At 65.7% G+C, this 10,641-nt stretch overlaps 1 protein-coding gene and 1 long non-coding RNA gene across 10 annotated transcripts in view; one reads left to right on the forward strand and one right to left on the reverse strand.

Annotated features, from left to right (window-relative positions):
• The window catches only part of NFATC1 (nuclear factor of activated T cells 1), a 93,110-nt gene extending 84,143 nt beyond the window's left edge, over positions 1–8,967 (reverse strand). For 2 of the 9 annotated variants that reach the window (XM_059138666.1, XM_059138665.1), the window contains exon 1: positions 8,619–8,966. In XM_059138666.1, the coding sequence (XP_058994649.1) occupies positions 8,619–8,745 (127 nt within the window). In that variant the 5' untranslated portion in view covers positions 8,746–8,966. Of the gene's footprint in view, positions 1–1,800; positions 1,902–2,000; positions 2,206–4,512; positions 4,869–8,618 lie in introns of those variants that run through there. The other 7 variants (XM_059138669.1, XM_059138668.1, XM_059138671.1 and 4 more) reach the window with 5 other exon arrangements.
• On the forward strand, positions 4,948–7,471 carry LOC131810822 (uncharacterized). Its single transcript, XR_009345731.1, has 2 exons — positions 4,948–5,274; positions 6,257–7,471. It is a non-coding gene; the product is annotated as an uncharacterized LOC131810822 (long non-coding RNA).
• Positions 8,968–10,641: the final 1,674 nt, after the last annotated feature.

The raw sequence follows: 10,641 nt of genomic DNA on the forward strand, positions 1-10,641 counted from the left end.
GCGTCCCGGAGAGCCCAGTCAGAGGCTTTACAGCGCCAGCCCAGAACCAAAGCGCGGCTCACCCTCTGAAGACAGACCTGCCTCCTGGTTCTCACATGTCCACCCTGCAGCCACAAAGCCCTGGGCAAGGTTCTCTGGGGACATGAGGAGGGACACCACGGTGGGCGGAGGACGCGTGCCACACTCGGGCTGGCCCACTGCTCAGCCAGTGCACCGGCTGTCAGAAGGGTTTGGTCTCATTGTGAGAAAGGATTGACTTCAGAACCGGACAATGTTGTCATTTCGCATGTCCTTCCTACCGAAGGCAACAGCGTCTGCGCCCACACCGGCCCCCTGCGGGCCCAGGGCGACAGGCAGACGCAGTGGCCCAGGCTCCCCTCGTCTCCCACAGACCAGGACACCCCGGCCCAGCATCTGCTGGGGTCGAACCCAGGACACAATGCCGGGCAGAGAAGCTGCTAGGCTGTGGAAACAAAATGCCACCAAACCGAAACCCACTCCTGCCCGCCGCCTGCCTCTGGGCGCTGTCCACACTCCACAGCCAGGAGACGCGGGTCAGCGGCCCAGGTGGTCATGGGGGACATGCAGGAACCCAGGGGTGTCACCAACCCACCAGGAGAAGGAGCACGTGGGCCAGGAGAACGGCTCATCCCAGCAGCACATGCTCCTGCGTGTTCCAGAAACAAGCCCACCTCACCCTCTGTCAGGTCCTGGGTCCAGCCCGGTGCCCCTGCAGCCCACGCCTTGTGGGGTGTGCTGCAGCATCCCCCCCGTGCCCCGCACACCTCGCGGCCGGCAGGGGGGCCCTGATGACGCGCCCCCCGCGCCCCCCGCACCCTGTGGCTCGCAGGGGGCCCTGACGACACCTGCACGAATCTTTCTACTCGGGCCTCCACCTTCTCACTCCCTGCTTTTAAGAAACTAAAAAACATCCAAGTCCTTTATCAGCTACAATGTTCCTTTGCTAAAGATACAGAATGAAAACGTCCTACCAACAACCGAGGGGCGGGGGGGAACGTCTGCAAGAAACTGTGAAGGCCGCGCGGCCCACAGGACTCGAGTGGACAGCCGTCCGCAAGCAGAGGGAGCCCCGCGAGACCGCTGCGTGGACGCAGGGCCCGCACCCTGGGAGACTGGAGACCCCGGGTGACCTCCCGTCGCCCACAAGCTGCGGAGCAGGGACTCAGGGGCACGTCCCCCTTCCGCACGAGCTTGGGGGTCCGCCCGGTGCCCGGCTGCAGACCTGCCTCCTCGGCCGCCGGGGAATGCTCCAGCTCGGGCCCAGAGGCCTGGCCGACTTCCTCCCGAGTTGCCAGGGTGACAGCACCGGCAGCTCTGGGGCCAAAATAACTTAGACCAGGGGAGCCCCGGTGGGAAGCAGGGCCACACCCGCCTCCCAGCGCACAGCCAAGAGCGCTATTTCCTGAGACCGAAGGGCCGGACCTCCTCGTCCAGCCCCCGCCCCCCCCAGAGAGGGACGCCCTCTGCCCGGCCAGCCTTCTGCCCGTGGGGGGCTGGGCCGGTGGCCTCGGGCACACGAGGCAGCCCTGGGAGTGCAAACAGTGCTCGGGCGGGCCTGGGCGAGCTACTGTGAAGACTCTCCTTTCTCTCCAGAAACGGCCACGACCCCGCCTGCCCGGCTCTGAGGCAGCAGCAACAACACGCCCCTGTGATGCTGGCGGGAGTGACAGGAGCCCCCCCACCGCCTCCCCGGGGGCACTGTGACGTGACAGACGCCCATGGCCGTGGACAGAGTGCCTGTCCCCGTGCGTGCTGGAACCCGTAAGGCCGTGCTGCCACCTTGCTTCATGGCCCGACTCCGTGCGAGTCACGCGTTCCCGTACTTCTATCCAGGCTCATTCCAGAAATGAGGGGACGCCGCTGCTACCATCCGTTACGGGCTGGAGAAGGCAACGTAACAATTTAATACAGCAGTGGGATAACGAACGTAATATTTACTAATTACAATATTATAATTAAAAAACAAACAAAAACTTTACCAATAATTGCCAGACCCCGGAAGCACCCCACATGTCCCTCGGAAGGCGGGGGTCACGCACGGGGCTCCACCCGGACGACGGGGTGTCGCTCGGCACCGAGCACAGAGCAGAAACGAGTGCCAGCCACCGAAACCTTGCACGCGTAGCGTAAGTGCAGGGACCGGTCTGACGAGGCGACGTCCTCCAGGACTCCAGCTCTAAGACGCTGTGGGGAAGACGGAGCCATGGAGTCCGTGGGGACCCGTGGTGGCCGGGAGCTGGAGGGGAAGGGGGGCCGCGCGGGCCGAGCACGGACGGTCTCCAGGGCCGTCCGCAGAGTTACGGGGCACACGTGACCTCGTGCACTCGGGAAAGCCCGCACGCACGCGCAGCACCCAGTGAGCCCGAGTGTCCACCATGGGCCGCGGGTGAAAACGACATGTCCCTGGAGGCCCACAGGTGCCCCACTCTGGACCGCGTTAAATGTCGGGGCAGGGGGTGGGGGGAGTGCTCTATCTTCCTCTCTATTCTGCTGTGAAGCTAAAACTGCTCAGAGAAAATAATCTTATTAAAATGAAGGAAGAAAACACAAATATCTCTCACAAAGATCTGTTAAAAAAATGAATGTTTTCTAGCAAGTTCTAACACATGACAAAGGGAAAGAGGCCTTTCTCTCTCTGCCTGGCGACCTCTGCCCAGTCTCCAAGCTGCCGCAGTTCCCCACAGCCTGGTGAATGCCAGGCCCCAGATGCCCACACCCTGGAGGACTTCCTGCAGGAGGCGCTCACTGGACTGTGCTCCCCGGGGAGCCTGGGGCTGAGGCACAGATTTTGCCAAGATGATTAAAGGCAGCCTTGAGAGTGTCACCGGCTCACGGTCAGTTACTGGCTCAGAGCAGACATTCTGGAAGGCAAAAGAAGGCCGTGGGGCCTCCCCAGCTCTGGGAGTCCCCAGTCACAGAAGCCATAGAGAGCCTGTGCCCTGTACAAGGCAGCCTTCTCGCACGGCAACAACCCTGAGGACATGGGAACGGTCCCCAAAAGCCACAGGGTCCAGGATGGCAGAGGGAGACCCATTCAGACAGTTGTTACAGCCTACGGAGGTCCCAAGCACGGCCCACACCTCACCTTGTCCCTCTCACGACAGACACCGGCTTCTGGCTAAGAGGAGGGGAGGAAGAGCTTTGGACGGCTCCTGGGGAGCAGCACGGGGGGTGGCCGGACCCAGGCAGGGCAGCGAGAAGGCCTCCAGGACCGTCTCTCTACTTCCATCCCGACCAGTTCCAGACAACTGCCTGGGCTCCTGCCGCGCCCCAAGGCCTGGATACCCACAGCTGCTGAAGTTGGGGTACAGACAGCGAAGCCCAGGCAGCCTGGTCGGAACCTTTATTTTTTGTAAACGAACGGGATGTTACAGGTTTGAAAAAAGGGTGGTGAGCGACACGGAAAACATTCTACAATCATCCGACCCTCCCCGCCATGGGGCAGGACAGAAAGGAGAGGCGGGGGGCCGGCACCAGGGGCGCCCCCAACGGACCCACCCTCGCAGGCACCCGAGGCCACCCCCAGCTGGCTGGGGTTACTCAGTGGCTCATAACCGTATTCAAGAGCACCCACTCCAAAGGCGGGGGGTTTCATTGACTTGTTTAACTGAAACCGTTATTTCTGCAGAGAAAAGAAAATGAAAGAGACAAAGGCTCTGAGCCCCTGAAGGCTGGTTCCACTTGCGGCTTCTGGGAGGGGCCAGGGGTGGGACGGTGCTCAGGGACAGGTCTGGAGGGGCTCCATGGCCCCCTGCCCTCTGGCAGTGGCTGCTCACCACCTGTCCCTCGACAGCGTCCAAGTCCAGGGCCTTGGACATTTGTGTCCCGTGGCGTCAGCAGCACACTAGCACCCTGGGGGAGACACCCCTCCAGCAGGACCACTGGACAGACCCCCACACACTCGTGACCCACAGGCGGGGGGCCTGGCCTCTCTGGCGCCCGGAGTCCTCACTATGGGCTGCTGAGCAACACGCCTGCGCACTGGCCTTTCCCCGCAGCCACGACTCCCTTCTATGCCCTACCCCGTTTAGTTCTCCAGTGCCCCGGGGGCAGGGCACCCCCCCCAAGCCAGCCACTCCTGACTTCAGTCTCTTTCCTGTACCCCCAGGCCCAGACCCCTGCATGCCTCCAGGGGGCCTGCACCTCAGAACTCTGCACCCCTGTACCTCAGGCCCCTGCACACCAACCGCTGACCCCCTCATGCCCCTGCACCCCAGATCCTGCATTGCGGACCCTCACCCCCACCCCTGCACCCCAGGCCGCAGCCTGTACCTCCACACCTGGTGCCACCCGCCCCCTCCATCCTCCACCCCCAGGGTCCTGCCCACCCCACCCCTGCACCTCCATAGTCCACCCTGGGGGACCCTGCACCCCCTGGGGCCTGCACCCTCGGGGCACACACCTCCGGCCCTGCGTCCTCAAACACAGCACCCGGAGGGCCCCGCGCCCCTTGTCCAGGCCCCATGCCCTTCCCGGCCGGCGCGGACCCACCTGGGGCGGCGGCGGGACCTTCGTCGCTCTGGTTAAACTCGAAAAGGAAATCGAAGTCGAACTCCTGGTCCTCCTCCAGCCCCGTCATGTTGGGACCGGCGGGGTCGGCACTGGGGCCCGCGCAGGGGCTCGGGGTCCAGGGTCTGGGGTCAAGGTCTCCGCTCGGGGTCTGGGGTTCGGGGCCGGGGTCCCGGCCTAGTCAGGGACCGGCCCCGGGTCTGCGTCGACCCGGGTCGGAGTCCGGGTCGGAGTCCGGGTCGGCGCCTGGGTCGCGGCCCTGGCCGGGGGCACCTGTGGTCGCGCCGCTCCCGGCTCGGCTGCGCCGGGCGCCGGGCCCCGCGTCCCCGGGTAACGTGACTCCCGCCCGCGCCCCTCCCCCGCCCCCGCCCCCGCGCCCCTCCCCCGCCCCCCCCCCCCCCGCTGTTTCCGGGTTGACATAAACAAGCCGCTCGCCGGCCGCCGGCTTCCGAGTTTTAAATAAACTCTCGGGGCAGCCCGGGCGCACGCGGCTCGCTCGTGTCCCCCGCCCCCCGCCCGCGCCCGGGGGTCCACGTGTGCCGCGGCGCGGGGGGAGGGGGCGAGCGGGGCCGAGAGCCCGCGGGCGGGACCCCGGTCCGCGCCCCGCACACCCCAAGTGGCGCCAAGATCAAGACTGAGTCCCAGAGAAAGGGCCGGCTGCCCCGAGCCACCGAATCTGTGCAGAGACGCCGCCGACGAAGGAGAAAGCAAACTCGGGACGGGCCAGGCCTCTCGTGGAGTGAGGTGAGGGCGTCCTGGTTGCTGCCGGAGTCGACAACATGCACCTCCGGCCAGGGGCCAGTGCGCCTCCCCCGGACAGCCGGACTTGCTCTCTAAGCTGCTCTGACACTTGGAAGGAGCAACCCCTCCTCCAGTACCATTTCGCGGCTCCCACAGCTAACCCTGTGCCCTGAAAGTGCCAAGGAGATGGGAGTTTCCCCCTCGGGGCTGGAGATGCTCCCCTTGGTGTGGGGGGGCTCTGCTGATGCGCGCACAGGCTGCCCCCGGTCCCTGCGCGGCTGCCCCACAGCAGCCCTTTGAGCTCTGGGCCTTCCCACAACGCAGACGCCCACCTGCCCCGAGGCCTCCTTAGAACACCGGTGGCTGAAGTCCCCTGACTCCTTACACTACCGTCCGCCAGCCACTGCAGAACTCTCCAAGGCTGAGCACCGGGATCCAGACCCAGGGCTCAGTCCCAGCAGCCCGGCCGCAGCAGGCACAAGCTGAAGGCCTGTGTGGGCACCGTTCTTGCCTGATGTGCCTTCTCCCAGCTGTGTGTGCTGACTGTCCCCAGTGTCTTGGTGCCACAGGCAACCAGCATCTGGTACAGCAGGGGAACTTCATAGGAGACTGAGAATCACCCGTGGAGGGGACGTCAAGTCGGGGAAAGGCTGGGTGGCACGATGTCCACCCCTGCGGCCCCGCTGCTAACCAACACGCCCTCCTTTCTGCCCTGCGGGCCCTCTGGGGGGGCCTTTTTCCAGAAGCAAATAACCTGCAAATCACGTGCCCCCCCTCATGCTTCTCTCCCGTGACCCTTTGCAATGGCTGCTTTTCTCCAGTGATAAACTATGGTTCACTTTGGCCTGATTTTGCTTCTAATAATAGTCCTCACTTTGAGATGTACGTTGGAGGGTTGTTGTGATTTCGTTCACTTTTTCTGCTGACCTTCGGGCAAATGGAGTCTGTTTCTGTTGAGAAGCAACATTTCATTTTCTCTTTCCAGTTGTTTTCCCCAAAGCTGCCTTCCAACACCCACCGAACGTCCGTGGAAGCAACCGCCCTTACGATCAGCATGAACGACAGCTTTTCGTTCCAGGTTCGGGAGAAAGGGGGTTCACGCTTCCGCACGCACAGGTGTCCCCCCACTTCCCACCTGGCCACGGGGACGGGGACTCAGCCCCACTCTGCCCAAGGCTGAGCGGCCCCCCACCTAGTTTCGGATCCCCAACCAAAGTAGCCAGATACACAGGCCGGTTTTCTAAAAGCTCCTCTTACCAGCAATACCGCCCCCCCTTCCGCCCGCCCGCCGTGCCTTTCAACTGGTACACGGTGTGGAGCTATCTGCCAATTCAGCAGACACTCCTGTCCTGATGGAAATGTTTAGCTTGGCGCGTCCTCTCCGGCTGCGCGTGCTCGCGGCGCACGGAGCTCCAGCCCTGGGTGTGATGGAGCCGCGCCGGGGCCGGGGCCTCTCCTAATCTGGATTAGGAAACAAGGCGGCGAAGTGAAGTGTGGGGAGAACAGAGCCGCTTTGTTCTGCCCCGGAGAGCCCGGGGGCGTTCTGTGTGGAGCAACCTCGGGGTGGGTGGGTAGGCGGCTACCAGCGTTTCCCTGCATTCTCCACGCGGAAAAACAGGCACGGGGCCTTCGGAAACAACAGGGCTTAACGAGGTTCAGCCCAGAGGCTCATTAGACCAGAGGGAAGTGCTGGGGCATCGAGCTGCTCCTCATGGGGGCCGCTGGTGCCTCCCTCCGGCCTCCTGGCGAGGACCCCTCACATCCTCCAGCAGCCGCTGGAGCCCCCCCGCCTCTCATCCCCACGGCCTGGGTCCGGGAAGGACTCCATCGCACTTTCTGGTTGCCTAATGCTATAGCTCTTCTAGAACACCCCTGCGATCACCGAGTTTAGAGGCCCCACCACCCTGGGGTGCTACCTCCCCAAAGGCACTTTTCAAATGCACTTTCTGAAGCAGGAAACAGGAAGAATCGCCAGCACCCCGCAGACGGGGTTCTTGTTGAAAAGAAAAGAAAAGAAAAGAAAAGAGCGCTGCAGGATGGACCACGGGCGGCTCAGGTCAAGAAAATGAAACTCTGAAAGGCCTGCATTTTTAAAAAAACACATGCGGGCAGACTTTGAAAAAGGTGTCCAAGAAGTTACGACCAAAACCTTACCACATTTGTTAGAAATTTTTCTAATAGCAAGAGCTTGTTTCATAAATATTACCTGATGCTTACATTTAAATATTTCCTAACCCGGGATGAAATGGTGAGGAACACACCTCTTCCTTCACGGGTACAGAAAATAACTGATCTCTTTTACCGAGGGCACCACCTAGGGTGCCTCCTGGTTGGAGACCAGGACCTTCCTGGAGGAGAGCGCTTCTGGCCGGGTCGGGGCCTCTGGCTGGTGCCTGAAGGCGCTGCTTCTCGGAAGCCCTTCTGCCGTCTGCACGCAGTCCTCGCTACACGGGGCAAGTTGGCCGCGTTCTGAACATCGTCTACGTAAAACGCTCCAGCACTGAAGGGGCATTTGGAAAGGTGTCTTGCAGTTTCCAGGACGCCCTTGCTATTCTGATCCTTAAGCAGGATGCCCGGGGCCCTTCTGGAGGCCCTTTCCAGACACCTGCGGGAGATCACCCAGGACGATCTCCATTCTGCGCCGGGGCATCGGGGTGAGGCCCCCACGCCCAGTGGCTTCTGGATGCGGGCTTAGGCAGCTCCCTGACTACCCGGAGGTCCCTTTTCGCACCGTCCAGAACCACTTCCCACGGTTAGAGCTCCCGTGGGTGGGCTGCGCAATGGCTTGAATGAGGGGCTCTGTCCGGGTGTCCGGACGGCACATCGGGTGCCCTTTAGTCCTGCGAGCGCAGGGCAGGGGAGAGGCTCTGCCACCAGCGGTGCTCGGAAGGGGCGCGGACCCCCGCCTCACGTCCTACGGCTGGTCCCCGAAGCCGCAGGGTGGCCTTGGCCCCCTAGGGAAGCAACGGGCGCGGCTGCGTTCCTAGGGAAACCTCACTTCACGCAACGCGCTTCTTGTGGTCGTGGCGGCCCGAACCCGGCCCGGCCCGCCCGCGCCGGGCTGAGCTTCTGCCGCGGACTCGCCGCGAGGCTGCGCTCAGCGCTGGGCGAGAGGAGACACCTATTGGCAAGACGGCGCGCGCGAAGCCAGGGCTGCTCCGGGGAAACACCAGGGGGACACCGCTTCCCGGTCTGCGCCGCGCGCCCGCCGCCCGCGCCCCTCCCGGCGGCGGACCCCGGCCGCGCCTGCTCGCCGCGCCCGGGCCGGGACCCCGCGGGGCGCGGGCGGCGGGCGCGAGGCTGGGGGCGCGGGGGACCCGCGGCGGGGGTTGGCCGCGCCGGCTTACCTTCCTCCGCCGACTTCATGGTGCCGCCGGAGGGCGGCGCGGGCCCCAAAGTTTCTCCGCTCCCGCAGGCTGCAGCCGGAGGCCCGAGTGGAAACTTGGAAGGGGCTGGGAAACTGGTACTTGGCATCCACGCGGCGGCGGCGGGAGCGGGAGGAGCAGGAAGGGCGAGAGGGGGAGCGGGAGGAGCGGGCGCTCGGCGCCGCCGCCCGCCGGGTCTCCCGGGAAGGCAGAGCTCTTTCCCCGCGGACGCGCGCCGGCCCGGCTCAGCGCCGCCCGCCCCGGAGAGATGTCATTGAGGGGCGTGTGCGCGCGTGGCGGGCCCGGCTGCGCCCTGGGACCCGGGCTGGGTGGCGGGGTGGCGGGGTGGCGGGGTGGCGGGGTGGCGGGGGCTCGGAGGTGTGCGCCCGCGCCCCGGTGCCCGCGCCCGGCCGCCGGATCCCGCGCGGTGAGTGTGCCGGCGAGTTCGGAGTCCTCGAACTCTCGCTCTGACGCAGGGCCGCGCTCTGCCTCCTGCCTTTTTAAAGCTGGAAAACACCTCCCCCGCCTCCCCGCCGGCCGGGCCGCTCCCGCGCCCCCTCCCTGCCGTGACATCACGCCCCCGCCCGAGCCGGCGCTGGGCCCGAGGACCAGTCGCCGCGCTCCTGCCCTCCCCGCGCCGGGCCGCTGATCGCCCGGCCCGCGGGGCGCACGGGGCCGGCGGGGGCGCACCAGAGACTGCAGGGGAGCACGGGGGGTACCGGGGGCGCACGGGGGTCGGCGGGGGCGCACACCCAGGGCAGGGGCGCACGGGGTGCGAGCCGGGAGCACCCGGAGAAGGAACGGTCCCTGACGCCGGGGTCCGGCCCGGGTCCTCAGGGAGTTCCACTCTGCTTTAATGAGGGGGCGGAGGGAGCAGGAGAGGAGGGCGGCCGCGGGCGCCCGGCATGCTGAAGTCATTATGTAAAAGCGCAGGCTTCCCCCGCTGTGGAAATTTGGAAAAGTGCTTCCACTGGCAGGCCCGAGAAAGGAAATTCCCGTCCCGCTAAATTACTAACAGATTGCACGGCGGTCCCGGGACGTGGAGTTATTGTCATTTTTTACTCTAAATATCGGAGCGACCCAGATTGCCTGCTGCGTGAGCCGGCGGGGGGAGGTCGGGGAGACCACGGGCGCAGCGCCCCCGCCGCCCAGGGCCGGCCTGGCTGTCGGGGAGGGCCGGGGCACTTTAAGGCGCGACTTTGGGGTTTCTAGCCCCTGGGGGAGGGGTCTGAGACTGGGAGCGGGTTTCGGGAAAGCCTCCAGCGCCGCCGGTTCACTTTACACTTTCTTCTCAAAACCTCCTGCCTCTCCCCGGCGCGGCGCGGCTGCCAAACCCGGAGCAAAGTTTCGCGTTGGCCTTGGACGCGAGGGGCTGGGGCGTTAGGGCGGTGGGATGCCTGGGGCCGGGGGATCTCCCGTGTGCCGCGCGACACCCTCACGGAGTTTCAAATAGCCCCAAAGGCGAGGCGGTGTCTGCCGCGGGGACCCGGGACGTCTGCGGGACTCCAGTGGGTGCCCCAAATGCCTCCGCGCCCCGGGGACCTGGGGGGGGGGCGCGACGTTGGCCCACCCGCGGGGTCTCGCCGGCTCGTCGGTGCCACGTGAGCAGCGGGACGAGAACGGTGCCCGCGCCGCCTGCAGGGCTACCCGGGGCCGAGACCCCGCGTCCCGCGCGCGCGTGCGGCCGGGCGGCGTGGAGGGCGGGCCGTGCGCTCGCGCGCGTCTGGGGGCTGCGAGGACGCCGTCTGGGTGACCCCGCCTGCGGCTCTCCCACGCGGTGCCCCGGCCCTGGAAGACCCCGGGAGGGAACCCCACGAGGATGCTGGAGGGGGACGGACCCCTGCGGGACGCCCGAGGCTGGGGGGCGCCGCGAAGACGCTGAGGCTGGGAGGGGGAGGGGCGCGCGTCCCGTGGGGGGGGGGGAGGCCACCAGGGGGCGCCAGGGCCGCGCCGCCCCGCCCCGCCTCGCCCCGCCCCGCCCTTTGCAAAGACCCGGTGCCGCGGC

Source organism: Mustela lutreola, chromosome 11, assembly GCF_030435805.1.
Source record: "Mustela lutreola isolate mMusLut2 chromosome 11, mMusLut2.pri, whole genome shotgun sequence".
Classification (NCBI taxonomy): Eukaryota; Metazoa; Chordata; class Mammalia; order Carnivora; family Mustelidae; genus Mustela; species Mustela lutreola.